The sequence below is a fragment of the Cricetulus griseus genome, chromosome 3 (genome assembly GCF_003668045.3).
Source record: "Cricetulus griseus strain 17A/GY chromosome 3, alternate assembly CriGri-PICRH-1.0, whole genome shotgun sequence".
NCBI lineage: Eukaryota > Metazoa > Chordata > Mammalia > Rodentia > Cricetidae > Cricetulus > Cricetulus griseus.
In genome coordinates, this window is record NC_048596.1 from 250,120,126 (window position 1) to 250,140,495 (window position 20,370).

Sequence of the window (20,370 nt, forward strand, 5' to 3'; positions counted from 1 at the left end):
TTGAAATATAAATTAATAGCCATCATTAAAAGACAAAGAAAAAACCCACTTCAACAAATGCAGATGATATATAATAATTTTTTTCCTGAAGCATGGCCATTAGCTTATGTCTACCTGTATAAAAAAATTCTTAACCCAACTTTCTGCTAAAGAAAAGACAAGATGTGCCTTGCAAATCCTAGAAAGTACTACAGCAACAACACATTAGACATGCTATTAGTGGAGAACAGATTAACCCACTGTGATGAACTGATTTAGAATGTACTCAACTTTGCAGATGGTAAAAGCCACTACAGACCTGCACCAAGCTTTCTAACTTTTTCCTTCAAAGTGGTTTCATATTTTATAGTGACTTTTTTACATTAGCAGATTATAAACATCTGTGTTTAACTAATAAACCTAGATTTCCCTTGGACACATAAATTCCAATAAAATCGATCAAGAAAAAGAAAGGCAAAGAGAAAAAGAGATGCATCTTTTATGTGCATTATATTTTCTTCAGGGTGAAACATGTGCAGTCTACTGCACATGTTAATTGACATGCATTTAATTAGGAATATTCTAATTGTAGCCTGCCCTAACTTACCTGTGACTTACAAGAAGGAAAAAGTCAGTTCTGGATTGGTACTGTGTGCCCTGCAAGGCCTGCAGGTGGGAACTTTCTCCTAATAGTTAGTATACTGTTTTCAGAAACCATAAGCTTTAGTTATTAAAATACCAGAGGGCAAAAACAGATAAAATACATAATCAGATTCCTTGCTATGTTGGGCTGCCTTTCCTGATGTTTCCTTCACTTAGAACAGATAAAAGAGAATATGCATTGGTCAAATCCACTTAAATGTTCTTATTATTGCAAACATTCTTGACAACATTTTTTTTTTTTTAAATGGAGAGACAAGGGTCCAAAATGAAGTTCTCCAGGGCCCTCGTTACATTTTCACATTAATAAATGTTTCCCAACATCTATTTAGGCACACACTTTGCTGTTCAGCTTTGTTTGCTTTTTGCAATAGCATTTAAGAGTAAACTGAGTGACTGACCATTTACCACCTACACAAAAGCTTTAGGGTGTGATTAAGAAATGAGCCGAGTCTCACTGAAACAGCGTGTTTGTTTAACCTGGTGACTTTCCTATGTCTGGGCTTAGGCAGGAGCAGCCTGGCTGTGGTGAAGGGGGGAGGGTGACAGGAGAGCAAACACACCTGACTCACTGAGACCCGCTGGAACACTAACTACTCTTTGTAATGACAACTGTTGTAGCACTTACCAGTAGGCAGGGCTATCATTTCACTGATCCACTGTAATTTGGGATGAAATCCCAGGAAATGACGCCAGCTGAGGCATAGCAGCTCCATTTCTGAGCTCACTCAGCATAATGAACCCACTGAAATGCTGAGTTTTTCTTCTTCGGCACACAAGGACATCAAGGGAAAAACGAACATTGGAAGCATAGCCGGAGAGAGAGGAATATGAGTACATTCACTTTCCAGACCTAGCCTACGTTTATTTTACTCTCCCATCTCTAGTATTATGGAAAGTTTCAATCATATAGAAAAATACACAGAAGAACGAACCCCCACAAAGCCATCACTCAGGTTCCATAATTGTCAACACATGGTCCAGCTTACTTCATGCACCGTATCCTCTCCTTGGGATTTTTTAAAAGCAGTTTCCAGACAAGCAATATTTTATTTTGTATAAGGTTTCATTTACAATACACATGTATATTTTTCTAAAGATCACTCCAGAAATCTCATTGAGCATGAGATATTTGAATCAACTTTAATCACATCTTGTAAAACATTTTACACTCAAAGGTATGTACCTAGAAAACTGATTTGCCTAACTGGAACTGGATAATTAAAATGACAAAGTAGTATGAAATACAATTCTCTATTATCTATTTATGGTAGGGGGAGAAACAATGTCTCAGATTGAGAAGATAGTACATGATCATGTCTTCCTATGGCTCTAGTCTTTGTGGATATTCCAATCGACGACGAAGTAAAAGCAGTGTGGTTAAGATTTACCTGCATAGGGCTTGGGAAGTGGGAGGAGGTTACTAAAGGGCCAGGAACTGCCTAGAATACCCCTCCCCTTCTCTACAAACATACAGAATAAAAGAGAATGCCAACAGATTAATGGGTTCAAAATCACTCATCTAGCAGGCTAGCTCCTCATAATAATTTACTAGTAATCTGAGAGCAGAGATCAAAAGGAATTCCATCTTGCATTTCTGTTCAATTCTTCACTGCCAATGACTAATTTGTAGAGGAATGAAGTCCTCATAAGATGAAGCCAAAATCATCTGAGGTGACTTTGATACAATGCCACAAAGGATATGAAGAGGAAGCCAGTAGGAGATACAGATGGCTAGGCTCCATTAAGACTTCTTATAAAAGAATAAAAGAATTTCTCTCATCTGTGAATTTTAAAATGTTGGAAGTAGGAAAAATTCAGACAACCCAAGTAAACCTTTGACTTGCCAAAGCTTTTGAAAATTTGTTGTTCTTAAACGTTAACTTTAGTCATTAACACACTTACTAATGAAATGGCCTCATGGAAGGGGGCAACACTCCCCGATGCAGTCTGGCTTATCTTGGACCAGGGCTGTCACATGACTATTACGTCACCTTCTCACTGCACTTCCAGATGTCAATGGCTCCTGGTCTCTTTTCAACCAATCCTTCCTTTCTGCAAATTAACTAACTGAGGTTGGAAAACATTACTCTGAAATGATAATTTTTAGTATCACACATCTCCACAAAGCATAATCACGTCCGTTAAAATTTTCTGGTGCTAAAGTCAATTAGTCCCTTGTTACACACTAGTTCTTTGAAGTTCCCTCAACTGCTGGCACATTCATTTTGTCTCTTGAGTCCAGACATCTCTCTATTCTCAACCGAAGAATGGCTTTTTACATTAGTTATTTTGGCTGGTTGAAAAACTTCCCACTGCATCTGCCTGCAAGTTCATAGGTAAAGACTCAAATTTATAGTAGCATTTCAACTGTGTGATTTGTTTGTTTACTTCCTTTTCAAATCACCCCAAATTAATAGAGTTATTGGAATATTTCTGGGCATAGACTTTTTATACAAGCCTCAGAAAACCTGTGATATGGTCCTCCATGAAGATGTAGAGTACAAGGAGTTCTAATATTGGTCCCAAACATATAAATTTTGTATTAAAAAAGATACTTTTCATTTTATGTGTATGAGCATTCTAACTCAATGTATGTTTGTACACGACATGTATTAGTGCCTGTAGAGTGCCTGTAGAGGCTAGATGAGGGCTCTGGATGACCTGAGATAGGAGATACAGATAGTTGTGAGTCACTATGTGGGCACTGGGAATTGAACCAGAGTCCTCTAGAAGAGCAACCAAAGCTCTTAATTACCAAGGCATCTCTCCAACCACTGATTTTTGTACTTTTTTAAAGGAGTCTTATCTTTTACAAATATGTGGTGAAATGCTTATAGGTAAAAACACACCCAAAGTTCTTCAAATGTAAGTGGTGGAAAGTTTGAACATGAACTGAACAGGAATGGCTATGGATCTTTCTGAAGTAGCAGCAGGGAGCACAGGAGCCCTTACATCTCGGGCTTCTGCCTTGCTAGTCTTGGAAATGGCATTTCAGAAATCAGGCCATGTGCTGCTGCTTTTACACATTTGATACATAGCAAGTATCAGAACAATGGAGAATCAAGATTTGACAGTGAAGGTTTCAACTGTCTCTCCCCATTCTAAAGCCTGGCTCACTCACCATAGTATTTCAAAAGAAAACATCAATCAACTAAAATAGTAATCGCCACCTCCATCTCCAGAGAGCATAGACCTGAACTGTCTATGCGATCTGACACTTCACTGATAGTGTATCACTGGACTTGGCTTGGGGCTGTGCTGGGGAAGGAGCCCAGGGCTTCTTGCATGCTGGGTAAGGGCTCTTCCAAGAGCAACAGCTCTGGCCCCTGCAACTACATTCTAATTCGAAAAAAATGTAAGCAATTCATTTCAGAAACAGAAATTTTGTTTAATTTATAAGACATTTTAAAATAGAAATATAAGTGTAACTGGTCATGCATTCCAAAATCATCACATACTAGTGAAATCTGTGCTATCCATTTAGAATGATCTAGGTCTGGAGGAATCACAGCCAAGCACTCCCCTTACTTGTTTCATACTTAGAACAGGAATTGGTGTAAATCCCAAACACACTACTCACATGCTTCTCTTACCTTGTGATCATATGGATTGTAGGAATGAAACACCCGAGAGAGATCTTTTGTCCTTTGCTTTTTCTGTGGAAGAAAAATCACAAATATTTGAGTTGACAGGTAGCAAAAATATATGTGTGTGCGCATTATTTTTTTATCATTTATAGATACACTGTTGCTTGGTAAAAGTGGACATGAGTCAACTGATAGTTATATAGGTCAACTGTCATGTAGTGGGCAGGCTATCTCTTCCTAGAACAGTGTCCTCAACTTTCCTAGTGTGTGTCCTTTAATTAGTTCCTCAGGTGGTGACCCCTAACCATAAAATTATTTTTGATGCTACTTCAGTTATGAATAGTAATGTAAAGAATTTTGGGGTTTAGAAGAGTTTGCCAAAGGGGTCATGACCCATAGGTTTAGAACCACTGTCGTAGAAGATTTTTGTAACTAAAGCTAATTATCATCACAAACTATTTCCAAGTACACACCTAGGAACTAGAGTGAAGATAAAGAAATCTCAACACATATTTGGGGTACTTTCAACTCCTTTTAAATGCTATAAACTGATCCTTAGGCACTAGAATCTACTCAAGTGACATTGCTGCTGAACCAGGCTGCCTGGCACATCTTAGAGTCTGTCTGCTTGAGTCTGCAGTTGTTAGGGAACCTTAATTATGAAACAATTCTGCAGCCCCAGTACCCAGCATGATGTATCCTGTACACAGTACATATTCAACAAATAATGGCTTAATGAATCAGTGACATACTTGAGGCAGGGAAGCATGGAGCCATCACAAGCCTCACAGGCAGCTACGAAAAGACAAGCCCTTTACTTATAACGAGGTTCTCTTCTGAAGCTAAACCCAGACCTTACTCAAGGTCTCAAGCCTGCTCCCCAGGCTCTGTGACAAGGATAATTATGGGGTTCTCCCATCATGCTCAGCTTGAAAAGAAGCTTGTTTGTTTGCCACTGCATGCTTATATGGTTCCATATCAATTTTGTGCGCAAGCATGTGTACATACAAGACACATACGGATATCGAGTTATTACTATCAAAGGTAGGGGGCTGTTCTAGATTGTTGTGACATTTGCTTTCCATTTCATACTCCATCCTTGCCAAACTTCCATACTTGTGTGTACAGATTCTCATTCACCTGTTAGAGCTCTGAAATCCAAACATTTTCTGCAAATCAGTTTTTCTGTTTGCTTATTTTATTTATTTATTTTTTAGACAGGGCATCACTACATACCCAAGACTGGACTGGAATTTGCTATCCTACTGTTCTAGCCTCCTGAGTGATGGGACTGAAGGTATATCCTACTATATCAAGCTACAATCAAGTTTTGATACAATAGCAATCTTTACACAAACATTTCTATAAGCCTGAAAGTTCGTATTATTTTAAGAAATAAATTGTGCATGTCCAGTTTCAAGATCAAATTGTATGCATACTTATGGCCTTGATATGGTCAACTTGCACCCTGCCCTACACTGTTCCTTCCAATTTGCCATTGCACCAGGAGTGAATTAAGACCACAGCTTGAGAAGGGCGCTCTTGAGATGCTTTTTCCTCCATTTAGGTTAGACATATTCTAAACGTACAGAACTGATTAAGGGTTTTTCAGAATAGTTACACAAGACTTTCTCTTCTAATTGCAGACTTCATTATATTTATCTCTTGTCCAGCATGGAATCAACTTCTATTTATAGCTTACCTTTTGTCATGCAAGTAACCCAAAATGCCTGTGATATCCAACTAACATGTAACTGGGCTGCTTCTGTTTGAATGAATCCTTGCCAAGTATCTATGAGGCCTACAGTGGCATTTGCTACCTACTTGAGTCTTCTTGAGTATGTCAACCACATACCTCCGGATTGCCAGGGATCTGACTTAGATCTGATCATAGATAAGATCGCATATGAAAGTCATTTAAACACACTCATAGTTGTGAAATAGGGAACAGGTCTGTAGGAAAACTATCTTTTTTTTAACTTTAAAAGTAAATAATTATTTTCAAAGAACCACAAATACATGAGTCTGAACACATGGATATTTGCAGGCAAGTACATATTGGCAGAAGAGTACATACATAGATGTTTGCTTTCTGTCAGTTGACAGTTGAGAAGTAGGTACAGCCAGTCACCATATACATGCAGATAATGCTTATAAACATTATTCTCCTACAATAGAAGCAAGAACTCCTAACAGGACTGGTCCACTGAATATACAAGATGACTTATGGCATCACAGAATGATCTAAGAAAGAATGTGTGGAAAGGAAAGCATTCCTTGCAATAATAGGAATGTGTCAAATGTACACAGGAAGTAACTCAAAAAGTTGGCAATTGCTAGAATTAAAACAACTGAAGCAATAAAATAAATCATGATTTATCATATATTACATTTATTACATTACATTGCATTGTTATGCATTCCTCTATACTATATACAAAGTAAAATAACGTTTGTTCATACTGATATTGAATAAAAAATTAGATGGGTCTGCAAAAATGTTGATCGTTACAGCAATGTTGTCTGACTATGAGTAATTGTGGTTAACCAACAATACTAGAAAACACTTATTGGTTTGGGTGCCTCTGGTGCTTCCTTGACCAGTAACTCATAGGAAGGTAATCCATACCGGACACTGAGATTTTCATTTAATAACCTATGTCTTCTGAGAGTATTATTCTTCACCCATGCATAATAGTTCTGTTCAATTCCTATTTCGTATTATATTTTAATTACTTTACAAGCAAGTGGAGTTTTGTCAGGTTTCTTTGTGCATCTTTAGTTTTTTCTTAATTTAAATTCTTTAATTACTACTCATATTTACATATCCATCCCCCCATTCCCTCGACCTCTTCCTCCCACCCTCCCAAATTCCCCACTAACCCCCGCAACCCATCCTCCAACTCACCCCCAGGGATAGTGAGGCTCTCTACCAGGGACCTTCAAAGTCTGTCATATCATTTGTGGGAAGGCCTAGGCCCTCCTTGCTGTATCTGGGTTGCAACAGTATCCCTTCACAGGGAATGGGCTCCCAAAGTCCATTTGTGCTCTAGGGTTAAAGACTGGCTCCACTGGTAGAGGTCCCATAGACTGTCTTGGCCTCCTAGCTGGCACCCACATTCAGAGGGCTTGGTCTGGTCCAATGCTGTTTCCCCAGCTTTATGACTAGGATCTCCATGCTCTTACTAGGTCAGGTCAACTGTTTCTGCGGGTTTCTGCAGCACCATCTTGGCTTCTTTGCTCATCCCTCCTCCCTCTCCACAACTGGATTCCAGGTATGGTTCAGTGCTTAGCTGTGGGTGCCTGTTTCTGCTTCGAACAGCAACTGGATGAAGGCTCTAGGAATGGTAATCAAGACAAACTATCCTGAGATGAACGATTCTATGGGCAGAGTTTCCAATCAGTTGGCCTTATTGTCATATTCTGACGCCCACTGATGGCCAGCTTTTCCTGCTGAAATCCTGCCTCTTCTGCCCCTCTCAAGGAGCACTTTCAACTACCTCACTGAAGTGATAAAATCCCCTTTGCTCTTTGCCTGTAGAGCAGAGATGTGTCTTTGAGGAAACAGGAAACAGTTCCCTTGGTTAATGTAATGTTAGTCCTATGAACCTCGGAGTGAATTTTGAATAGTCACTTGTCTACCAGAGTTTTCATTAGCTTATGATTTCTTTCCTTCCTTTACACCCACTTAGTTAGTGGAATGGTTCTTGGCTATACTTCAGTCAAAAGAAAATGACGAACACTAACACTTCCTTCAGGGGGAGACGATGTAACACATTGGGACATTTTTTTTTTTTCCAAAAGGAAATTATGCTTGTGAAGATAAGATGGGAGACACACCAATAATCAACCTAGGAAGTGCCCCAAGGATGAAGAGCCTCAGAAATGGCCCTGTTACCAGACTGAGCTGGCAGGTGGGTAATAAATGGCAAGATTGGATAGATAGCCCAAACCCATAAATGTCATTCAATTTTCTGTTTCTTTCTTTTTCTTTTTTTTTGGGGGGGGGCACTAAGGCTTCATGTAAGTTAAATATGCGTTCTACCGTCAAGTCGCATTCAGCCCTACATATAACTTTATCATAAGCTACTTCAGATGATTCAGGGAGGAAGGGAGTAAAGGTAATTAACAACACTATCTGGATTATGTCACCCCCCCAAAGGAAGTAGCACTTTTTTATTTCTGACAACAAATTAATTATACACACATATAGCAGACTCCTGGCTATGAAAAACATAATAAACACTTCAACAGAGCTATCTGGATATCCTAAATATTCCTCCTCTGAAGTCAGTTATACAGCAATGGTACATTTTCAGGAATATAGAACAAAGGTTGATAAGTTATCTCCTGTTCTTATAAGCAAGTTTTGTTGAGGGCTGGGGAGATAGTTCAGTTGGCAAAGTGACTGCCATGGAATCATGAGGACCTGAGTTCAATTCCCCTACACCCATGTAAAAGGCTAGACATGTTTATAATCCTGGATCTGGAGAAGTGGAAATAAGTTAATTCCTGAGGTTTTTCTGGCCAGATAGGCTAGCCTAATCCTCAAGCTCCAAACTAATGAGAGAGAAGAGTCTCAAAATATAAGATAAATGGCTCCTGAGGAATGACTTCTAAGGTCTGCCTAGGGCCTACACACATATGACCCCATACATGTGCAGATTTTCTCACACATACTTCAAGTAAATAAAGTTTTATTGAAACATAACCACACCCATTAATTTGTGTGTGCTTCCATGCTCCAAAAGCAGAGTTGAGTAGTCACAACAGAGAGTGTAAATCCCACAGACCATAAGGTATTTACCACCTTGCCCTTTCAGGAAAAAGAAAAAAGCTAGTCACTCCAATTTAGAGTCTGTATCCCTAACACCTCAGCCAGCACCCTCTTGACTGAAAGTCAAGTGAACAGTTTTCCAGCAAGATGTCCTTCTCCTTGTACCTGCTCTCTGAAGGCAGATAACCAGCAATCCGTAACCTGTATGCATCCGATGCATGACAATGAACCAGTGAGGCACAACAACCAGCTGTCTGGTTCTCATGATTTGGCTTCCCAGCACATTCTGTAGGAAGGTAGAGAATTCTGCTAGTCAGTTTGGGGAGCATGCTGCAATACATCTGGGGTTTTCATAGCCTTTTCAGATGCATCCTATGACTGCGGATCATAGAAGCTTCAAGAAGAAGTCTTTTACTAAGTTTTGAGCTTGAAGCCTCATGGGTTGCACATATGAATAATGAAGAGGCCATCATGCCTAGTGAGCATGCTTCTCAGACAGGCAATGGGAAGAGAGCCACTCTGAAGGAATATTTTGAGCTTTGCTTTCAGCAGTTTTAACTGAGACCAAAAGCTGAGCCCAAATGGAATAATCAGGTATTTTCCTATTGCATCAGAGCACATGTCTAAATAACCTCCCAATTTCAGCCTGTTAAAACAAACATCTCAGTCACACAGCCACCTGAAAATTCCCTAAGCATTTAAAAAGTAAACATGCATAACATGCCACATGATGGACTTGCAACCAGGATGGTCTGGCAAACATTTCTCCTAGAATCTTACAAGGTACCTTCAGTTCACCTTTGCAATCAGTCCCCATGCATGGACCACAGAAATGTAGAATGGCAACTCTGCTGTCTCAGTGGGATGTAGTTGGCTTTCAAAACAAGGCAGTGTGAAGGTTTGCTAGAACACTTACATTCTTTTTTTCTTTTTATTAAGACACCACTGTCATTGTTTAACTAATTAATTAAATAATTGTCTTTTTTTTTTTTTAATTGAGGAGCAGCCCATACACATCCTTCCGCCTACCTCATAAACTGTTTTGGTATTCTCTCCCCAAGGTCAGAAACATCTTCGGCCTCCCTACTCAACTCCTTTGTAGAGAAAACCAAACAAAGCTGAAAGCCCTTCTTTTGAACAACCATTTGAGCAGCCCAGGTTGCCAATGTTGTAACCATTTCAAACTCTATCAAGAGTATGCAACAGAAAACACAATGTGAGTCTAGGTAATGTCAGACATTCTTGCTTTTCTCTTCTAATGTTAAGTCAAATTCTCTTAGCACCTGTCTCTAGATGGGAACTTTGTGAATAAACCAGCTACAAGAAGAACACAGGACTTCACATCTTCATATGGATTCTCAAAAATGATACAGGTTTGGAGAGTATGATGTTATAACACAGCATGCTGTGTGGTATGAAGCTGAAAGGGGCAAGCTTGAGTTTCAACATACTCACTTCTTTCTGGCTCCTAAATCGGCAGGGAGTCTAAGAAGTAGTTAACTGGGCAACCGGCAGGCCACAGCAGACAGATGAGAGGAGAGGATAAAGGGGCCAAGATACCATAAACTAGACTATCAGGTTCTGAGTGGCTGACTTCTAGGCCACATAGGAACAATTGAGGGAACAGGACAATGATGGCCTGGTGGACACTAAGAGAGCTATGCCAGAAAATAATGTCAAAAGAGAATGAAAGAAAATGAGGGCTGGGGTATAATATAGGCCAGGGCGAGACCCTTAGGAGGGAAGTCAGAACCACACCATAAGTTATCAGGGCCATAACAAACAAGAAGTTTAAGAGGAAAAGAATAAATGAGGGCCAGCAAGATGGCTCAGTGGGTAAAGGTGCTTTCTGGTAGCCTGGTGTCCTAGATCAATGTCAAGAACACATGTAAAGGAGGAAGGAGAGAACTTACGTTCCAGGCTGTACTTTAACTTCCACATGCACACAGACACACATAGAATAATTTAATGGTATATAAGCTAATAAGTGAGGGTCAAAGTGTTCCACGGTGAAGTTAGGACCTGAAAGTCAGTGAGGAACAGGTCTTAGAAGAAAGAGAAATGGCCACTGAAATAAAGGGCAAGGCAGGAGGCAGCCAGGATACCTTATGAGGGACATGCAGATGTTAATGTGAGTTTCATGTATATCTGGTGATCTTCTCTCTGCTGCTAGAGTAGGGACAACACTGGGTCCATTGTGACAGCATTTGGTTGCCAACATTTGGAACAGAGTACCCCTTGCTTGACAGCTTAGGCTTTCACAAAGTAGGAAGAGAAGCACTGAAGTGACAGGCAATGGTATCATTTATGGATGGCAGGAAGTAGGTTGAGTATAGGCACATGGACACAAAGGGATGGAAGAAGTTGACTTGATTAAAGGGAAGGTAAATGATGAGCATTATGTAGCAATAAATAGGCAAACTTAGGATTCAGAAAGAGGTCCCCACAGAGATGAAAGACGGAACCCAATGAGACCAAGTCCTTCCTTCCCATGGTGGTGTGAGAGGCTACTGAAACCACCCCAATCAAATGCTAATACCCCCAAGGAAAGCTGGGATGAGGTGAGAGGGTGGGCTGGATTATACAAGATGAGAGGTAGGATAAAAGAACAGAGGTGGCTTAAAGAAGCCAGCTTCGGCTCTGGAGCAAAAGCACCTTCCATGGAGTGAGGAGTCTACGAGAACAAGCAGGCTGGGGGAAGGGAAAGAATTTCTGTGTTCAGCATCATGAGTTGAAGGTGGCTTAGAGACACCTGGAGAGTAATGAGAAGGAGCTGGTGTTCAAAAGAGGGATGTAGCCCACAGGCTTGGGAGTTCCAGGCACACTGGTGCAGTTTAAAGCAGGACTGGAGTGAGATCAAGTATGAAGCTAATGAAGCGAGGAAGGAGAGAAGGTGATGTCTATAGACCCTGGCTCCATGGCCTGGATGGAGTTCCAATAGGGAGTTGGAATATGACAGTGGTATCCACCCCTTGCTACAGGTGAGGATGAGTGATGCTTCTGTCCTCCCCAGTATTTCAGGTTTAATTGATCTTGTGGGATTCTAGCAAGACCACTGGCTGAAGAGGTATATCTAAGGCATGGTTAAAGTTGAGATCCAGTAGCTAGGTTGCTCCTTAAGGTGGCTTCTCACTTCTATGCTCCTAGGTCATTTCCCTAACATTCTGTGGCTCTTGCCATCATCAGGAACTTTTGATCTTCAGCTCTACACCATGCCTGAAGCTTTGCCTTGCTTCCTAGTCTCTTCCTTTACTTAAGGCATAGCCTCTCTAGCCAGGAACCCCTCTGGACCACACGAAGTGTGGGCTGCAGATGCTACAGACCTAAGTTGGTGCTTCTGAAAAGAAAGGTAAACTAATTTAATAAGCCTTGGCCTTCACTGTGCTGTGTGTGGAAAACATCAGACGCTTTATTAAAAGCATTTTCAAGACCAGCTTTTAGTCAACAATCTCACATTCCCATTTTAAGTATGTCACTGGTGGTCCTGAGATAGCAATTCTCGATGAAAACCCAGTAAGGAGGAGAAAAAAAGTCCCTTGAATTTAAATCACAAACCTCAAAATTTAAAAACCAGTGGGAAAACTGATGTGAAATATGGCTGGAAACAGCAAAGTGCTTCAAATTTTATCTGCTAACATTACAATTATTGTGTTTGTTATTTATAGTGCTGCGGATGTAACACTCCTTACACAAGCCAAAAACAAACAAATGACAAAAAAAGTGTTCTACCACCGAACTACATTCCCAACCCCTTTTCTTTTATTTTTTCTGATTCTTATTTAAATTTAAAACAATCTTATTTTACATACCAATCCCAGTTTCCTCTCCCTCCTGTCCTCCTATTTCCCTTCACCATCCCCCCATCCCACCTCCATCCATTCCTCAGGTAGGGTGAGGCCTTCAATGGGGGATCACAAAGGTCTGACACATCATTTGGGGAAGGACCTAGGCCTTCCCCTGTGTATCTAGGCTGCAACAGTATCCCTCCATAGGGAATGGGCTCCCAAAGCCCATTTGTGCACTAGGGATCAATACTGGTTCCACCGCCAGAATTTAGAACTATGGTTGAATCCATCACTGCTCACCTAGGGGGCATGAGTTTTCTAATGCAGAGACATCTGGTTTCACTTACTGGAAAACCTGGAAGGCTCATATGCTGGAGTTTCCCGTCCTGTGTCAAAGCTTGCCCCACTCTTGCTGCTAACACCCGTCTCCATTTTTGTTACTGACATAACCCGCCTTTCCTAACCCACTGCCTCTCCAGATATTGGATTCATATCACAAGTTTCATTAGAAATAGACTCTTTTGGGGCTGGAGAGATGGTTCAGTAATTAAGAGCCCCCCAGTTTGATTCTTAGCACCCATAAGATGGATCACAACCATCTGTAACTCCAGACTTGGGTCCACTTCTGACCATTATAGGCATGTACCTAGTGCAAACACGTAGGCACAGGCAAATAAAATTAACTTTAAAACATATGTCTTCCTTTCTCCCTTTCCTATGAGCTTCTTTTTTTCTGCTTCCATGTTCACCTCCTTCACATACAATTAGTTTTCTGAATTTCGACTACAAAAATCCATTTTCTATATCACCACCTTTCTACAGGCGCCTTACTAATGCATCTGAAAGAAAGCTAGCTGACACGACTGACTTGGAGGGGCTCAGGAACTCACAGGGAGGAAGAGTCAAGCTGTGTGCACTTACCCAGCAGCCAAGCACACAGTGAGTGCTGACACGTTGGCAAAATGAACTGCAAATGTTCTGGGTGGCAATGTCTGGTATACATACTGCATAATAAGAGTGTATCCCTCAGAATGAATATCTGATTCATGACTCCTAAGCAGATTGTTAATTCAGATGCCAGTCACCAGGCTGGACAACACTATTATTATCATTATAGCCAAAATGATGCTTCAGGACTATCATGGTGAACAACTCACAATTTCACATTTGTCTTCCAGGGAAATTTACTTTGATTCAATTTATACACAAGGAAAATTTTTAATTATTTACATTTCATAAAGCTCCTTTCTCTGGTAACAAATCTTACATAGGGCAAAGGAATGACAATGTTCAGTAGCTTCTGAGGGGTAAAAAAAATAGCATGGTGGAGAAAACATAAAAAATAAGTGAAACAACAAGTAACCGTTCAGGATGTGGTCAGACAACTTATGGGCTCGAAGATACCAGGTTTCACAGCAAACCAAAGTACCTGAGAATGCAAGAATGCTGCATGTCAAAGTTTCAGTTTGGTTTCTATTGCTGTGATAAACACCATGACAAAAGCAACAGTGAGAAGGAAAGGATTTCTTCCAGCTTATAGTTAGTTTCTAGTGCTAGAGAAATCAGGGCAGGAACTCAAACAGGAACCTGGAGGAAGGAACTGAAGCACAGGTCATGGAGGAATGATGGCTTCTGGCTTGCTCTTCATAGCCTGCTCAGTCTGAACTTTTACAGTACATAGGACCACCATCCTAGGTATTATACCTTGCAGGTGAGCTGGGACCTCCCTCATTAATTACCAATCAAGAAAACACACCACAAGTTTGCCTAAAGGCCAATCTTGTGGGGTTTTTAGTTGAGGTTCCCTCTTCCCAAATGATTCTAGCCTGTGTCAATTTGACATAAAACTAGCCAGTATGGTTACCAAGGCTTCCCTGGCCCTCCATCACTTGGAAGCCAATTTCCCAGACAAAGCAAAGTAAATAGGACTTCATTTCATCCCCATTAAAATTGTTTCCAACAATCTTAGCACTGATTAGGCATTCTAATCCAAGTATCTAACATCCTTGGAAGTATTTCATATTTTAGAACCTGGGTTAGAGATGGTCAACTAGTAAAACCTATGAAAGAAATTCCCAGTCCAAAACCCCTTGAAACTTGAAACTCTTCTAGTAAAAAGCACTTGAGAGAAGGGAAACGGCCTGTGGACAGAAGCCTCTTCCATGCAGGAAGATGTTTCTATTATTTATAGACTTTAAAACTTCCTTTTAGCACATGATAATGCCTCTCCCAGGGACATTTTGGAAGGGTTCATAGTTAGTGTTAAAACTCTGATGTCTAACTGGGCGTTGGTGGTGTATGCCTTTAGTACCAGCACTTAGGCAGAGGCAGGCGGATCTCTGTGACTTTGAGGCCAGCCTGGTCTCCAGAGCGAGTGCCAGGATAGGTTTCAAAGCTACACAGAGAAACCCTAGCTCGGAAAAAACAAACAAATGAACAAACAAACAAAAAACAAAAACAAAACAAAAAACCCTCTGATGTTAATAGCACTTTAACAACCCAGCAGGTAACATGGAACAACTGTGGCAGCCTGTGTCCTACACTGTTGTTATCTTTGTCTTCATAAATTTCTAATAATATTTTTAGGGTTAAAGAAGGCACAGACAAATGGATTTATTTACCTGTTCCCCACCTGTTTAATAATAGTGTTTAATAGCTATGAATTAATTGTTTTAATGGGAATAATTTACAACTGAGCCAAAGAGAAAAGAAGTCAAGCTAGAGACATATGTGTGAGAGTATAACATTCTGGAAGTTGATAAAAACAAGTGTGGGCCAGTTTTGCTCATCAGAACCTCAGTGTTCTCTGGCTTTTTTTTTTTTTTAATTGCCACCATGCTTATTTTCCCATTTGCTGATGTCCCCTCCCAGTACTGAATCTAACATTCATTAAGGCTGAGGCTTGGAGCCGATGTTGTAGACATGGAATCTGGATCTCCCAAGCCCTATTAACACCCACAGCCTTGTACCAGATTGCAGAGGCCAATGTGCACAGTGCTAAAGGGAGTGGGGGTGGGGAATGAAAAAAGAATGGAGAAAACTAAATGTCTCTGACCCACAGATAAGCTGCTGTATAGTTCTAAAAACTGATCAAAACCAATGCACCTCCTCCATGACCCCAAATAAGCCCTGGTGTCATCCCATTTGTGGAGAAGCTTGAAAACTGTTCTGTGCCAGTTATTGCTGCCTCTCTCGATAAGCCCGAGACTCATTTTTATTATGATCTCACGTCTGTGACCTGGAAGGTCAGACATGACCATGGAGGCTTGATAACTCCACTACTTTCTACATCTAATTTAGCATCTACTGTAAAAACTCATTTCTAGCAGCAATGCAGCCATCACTGATCTCTCCCTTGCACCTATCACACCAATAATATGGAGTCTAAATTCAGTTCAGGGGTGGCTGGGCTTTCTGACCTATTGTCTCTCCAAGTACTATGTCAAAAATAGAGTTATTTTTGTTCTATATATTAAACATACACATTTTCTTTTATATTTGGCCTTTATGACAAAGGAGCCTTTATTTGATAACCAGAGGACAATTTAATAGACAGCTCAGCCCTCTCCATTCTCTTGTTTGATGTCAATTCAGGAATCAGTCCAAGGTTTTTTATGTTGTAGAGCAAGGCTCCTACACAGAGGTCCACTGGATGTAAATTCTAAGGCTTACCTTCACCATGCCGAACTGCAGCTACCAGGAAGAAGGGCTCAGGCGTGCATGTGTGCATATGTGCGTGTGTGCGTGTGAAAGCACAAAACAGGACATAAGGCTAAGCTTTCCCCTATGCCATTCAACACCATCAACAACTTGAGTCCCATCAAACACATGGAAGTTAACTGCTAAGAACACTAGCTGCTGGGTGCTGGCACTTGAAGCCTAGATAAATGTGCCTCTGCCTCTAGCTCCCAAGGCTTAGGATTATAAGCCTTGGCATTTAGAAGCTCAGTTTGGAGTTTGAGTTGCTCCTTGCCTTGTGATAGCTATTTGGAGCAGAAGAATATAAGGACAGTCATTTGTAACAAATCCATAACAGTAGAGAGAAGCTATCTGTCCCATAGCATATTCAACTCAGCAGCTATCCAATTTGTTATATTCATGTCTATTATCCATTGCTATAGCAAAATGACTGACCATCTGTAAATTGTAATCATAGTTTTTTTGGGGGGGGAGGGGGGGTTCAAGGGCATGATACTAGGGCTGCATCACACTGGCAGGAGAATTTGCACAGAGACAGGAAGACAGGTGTGGAAGGACCCAGGCTGGGACCTCCCACTAGGTCAAACCTCTTCCTGTACTGCTGACATTGAGTCCAGGGCCTCAAGCCTATGCAGCTAGCACTTTGCTGTGGAACTTAGCCTATTTATCTGTCTTTAGTGTCTCTATGGCACTTCAGCACTGCCATACTAAGTACCAACACCCTAGGGCAGAGATTCTTACAGAGCATATTCAAGCTATCACTAAACCACAGTAGTGTCTAACCCAGACGTCAGGTTAAATAAAGAGGTTTCCTCAGCAAGACTATTTTGTATATATTATTTTCTTTCAGTAACTGTTTTCATTGATACTCTCAAAATATTTGTTGATTATTTTCAGAAATTTGTTTGTTGTTCAAAATCACTTTATATTATGACTTAAATGTTGTATGGATTCTGTTCAAAATTGGATATCAACTCTTTCGAAGATACAAGATTTACATGTTGCCCCATATAGCTATCTATCTTTTCAGTTCACTGACTATTTCTCTTGCTGTGTAGAGAAAGTTGTTCAATATTATCTCCTTTCTTTCTTTCTTTCTTTTTTTCTTTCTTTCTTTCTTTCTTTTTTTGTTTGGTTTTTCGAGACAGGGTTTCTCTGGGTAGCTTTGGAACCTATCCCGGCACTCGCTCTGGAGACCAAGCTGGCCTCGAACTCACAGAGATCCACCTGCCTCTGCCTCCCGAATGCTGAGATTAAAGGCGTGTGCCACCAACGCCCAGCTATCCCATTTCTTTTTAGTTTTGAAGCTCAAGTTTCTGTGGGATAATGAAAAAAAAATTGCCAAGACTTTATGAAATAGCCTTCTCCCTATGTGTTTATCTGGAGCTGTGCTTGAAGTCTCACTTTCTCAGTCTTTCCGGGTACTTGGGGTTAGGGAAGATGAGGGCTTCAGGAAGATTCTTTTGCATGAGGGAATCTAGTTTTCTCACAACTACTTATTAAACAGATTACCCTTTCTCACATTTGTACCCTGATGCCAAGGTCAAGAATGAGTTCTTCATATGCTTCAAATTATTTTTTAACTCTTTCTGATTCATCTATGAATCTGCTTTTATACAAAAAGATAGTGTTGTTATTAATAAAACTTTATAATAAAATTTTAAAACAGGATATGAGATGCCTTTATCTTCCTTAGAATTGCTTTGGCTATTCAGGGTCTCCATGATTCTGTAAAAATTCTTAAATGAGTTTTTCCATTTTGTAAAGAGTATCATTGGGATTTTAACAAGGGTTGTGCTGAATCTGTCTGATAGCTTTGAATCTTTGGAGAATATGGTCATTTTAATAATATTCTTTTGGCTCATGAACATTGGATTCCTTTATCTTCTTTGATTTCTTCTATTGATGTTTTAAATAGTTTTTTCCTACCAAGATCTTTCACTTCTTTGGCTAAGTTTATTCTTGTCTATTTTTGGTGCTATTATAAAAAGGGACTTACCTTGATATATTTTTCAACTTTGTCAGTATTTTCATATGGAACTGAAAGTGGATTTTTTAGGTTGATTTTGCATCTTGCAACTTCAGTGGATTCATTTTCTGCTTTTAGCACATAGGGTAATATCATCCTTAAGCAAAGATTTTGTTTCCTGCCTTATTTCATGCCTTTATTTTTCTTGTATGATTACTCATTAGCATTTTTAGTAACATAGAAAATGACAGAAGAAGCCATCTTTGTTATGAACCAGATATTGAGGAAAGAACTTTCATTTTTTGTTATGATAACAGCTATACATTTTTGATAAATAGCTTTTGTTATATTTATGACTTTTTGAACTCCTTAATTGCTGGTAGTTTTGCAGTTGTTGTTTTTAATCAAGAAAAAAAACATGAATTTGTCCAATACTTTTTCTTTGTCATTTGAGATGATCATGTTCTTTTTATTTTTTTCCACTATTGTATGTATCACAATCATTAAGTTACAACTATTAATTCAGCTTTGCATGCCAGGGATAAGTTCAACTGGGTGATGATATACAGTCTTTCTAATGGGCTTTGTATTTGGTTTGACAATACTTAATTGAAGATTTTCACACCAATGCTAATTCAATACAATAGCTCATGGTATTCTTATGGTGACTGTTCCTTATTTAGATATCAGTATAATGTTAATCTTATGAAATACCAATTTTTAAAATAGAGTTGGAGCTGGATATGGTATCATAGACCCAAGACTTGCTGGGCAAGCACAGTACAAGTGAGCTAAATCCCAGCCCTCCCCTTTTATCTTCTGGAAGAAGGATCTTTCAAAGTTCTCTGGCTAGCTATTATTTGATCAGTCTGCTCTTAAGGTCTGGCACACAGCTGTCTCCTTTAGCATCCTGGAGGTCTGCTCACCTCTTATCTGTGCTAAGTCTTATGCTTCCTTCATCCCATGTCCTCTCCTTCATTTACTCTCTTATTTGATGATGCCCAGACTGTCTTTAAAAGCTTTCTGAAAACTGTATAAAATCCTAGACTGACAAGCATTTTTCTTTTTTAAGCATCCATCATCTGAACACTCTGGGTGCTGTCCAGAAGCCTGAGCCACTCTGATCCCTGATCCTTCACTCTGATCCCTGATCCTTTCAGCATATACTGGTTCTTGTCCCTTATCTCGGTACATATTCGTGACTCAGGCCTGTGGTGGCCATTTCTCAAATGGCAGGCCCTTCAGTCACTGAAGTATTTTTGAATAATTTCATTATTTTTCTCTTCAGTCTTTTTAGAATTCCTGTATTTTAATATTTAACCTCCACCCCCAAGACTCCCTTTTACTTTTATGTTTAAAAAATATTTTCTACTTAATTTCATTTTATTCTATTTTCTAGGCATATACTTTACCTCAACTCCATGGTATTTTCCTCTTTTGTTAGATGTTTGTAACTCCTTTGTCTTCTGAAATTCCCCTTTGTCTTCTGAAGCATAATTTTAAGTGACATCCTGATCTTGTTGCATGAGTTCAATATTGATGATGGATCTTAGAGGTCTGTTGAAGCAGGGTATTTTCTTTCTATCAGCTATTAACTTTACTGAGATGTCTCACAGTCCACAAAGGACATTCATTCTCAAAATTAAGGGAGGCAGGGAGATAACTAAAAATTCCAAGGCCAGACCTGGGCTTGATGTGAAGTTCTCTATGGGTTGATCCACCAGATACTTAACTCTAGAACTTCTATAGGTGATGTTTCTCAGTACTAGACTGGCCAGCCTTCTCAAAGAGACCCTTTGAAACTCTCCACGAGAAGGAAAACCATACACTACTGACAGTATTCTACTTGCTGAACAAAACCAGTCTTCTGTGTCCAGATACTGACTGAATTCTGCTTGTCCTCAAGCATAT

General features: G+C 39.9%; 1 protein-coding gene across 2 annotated transcripts in view; it reads right to left on the reverse strand.

Moving 5' to 3' along the window:
- Cdkal1 (CDK5 regulatory subunit associated protein 1 like 1) overlaps positions 1-20,370 on the reverse strand; it is a 562,780-nt gene that overhangs the window by 112,044 nt on the left and 430,366 nt on the right. For both annotated transcript variants that reach the window (XM_027409316.1, XM_027409315.1), the window contains exon 13: positions 4,236-4,298. In XM_027409316.1, the coding sequence (XP_027265117.1) occupies positions 4,236-4,298 (63 nt within the window). The remainder of the gene's footprint in view (positions 1-4,235; positions 4,299-20,370) is intronic.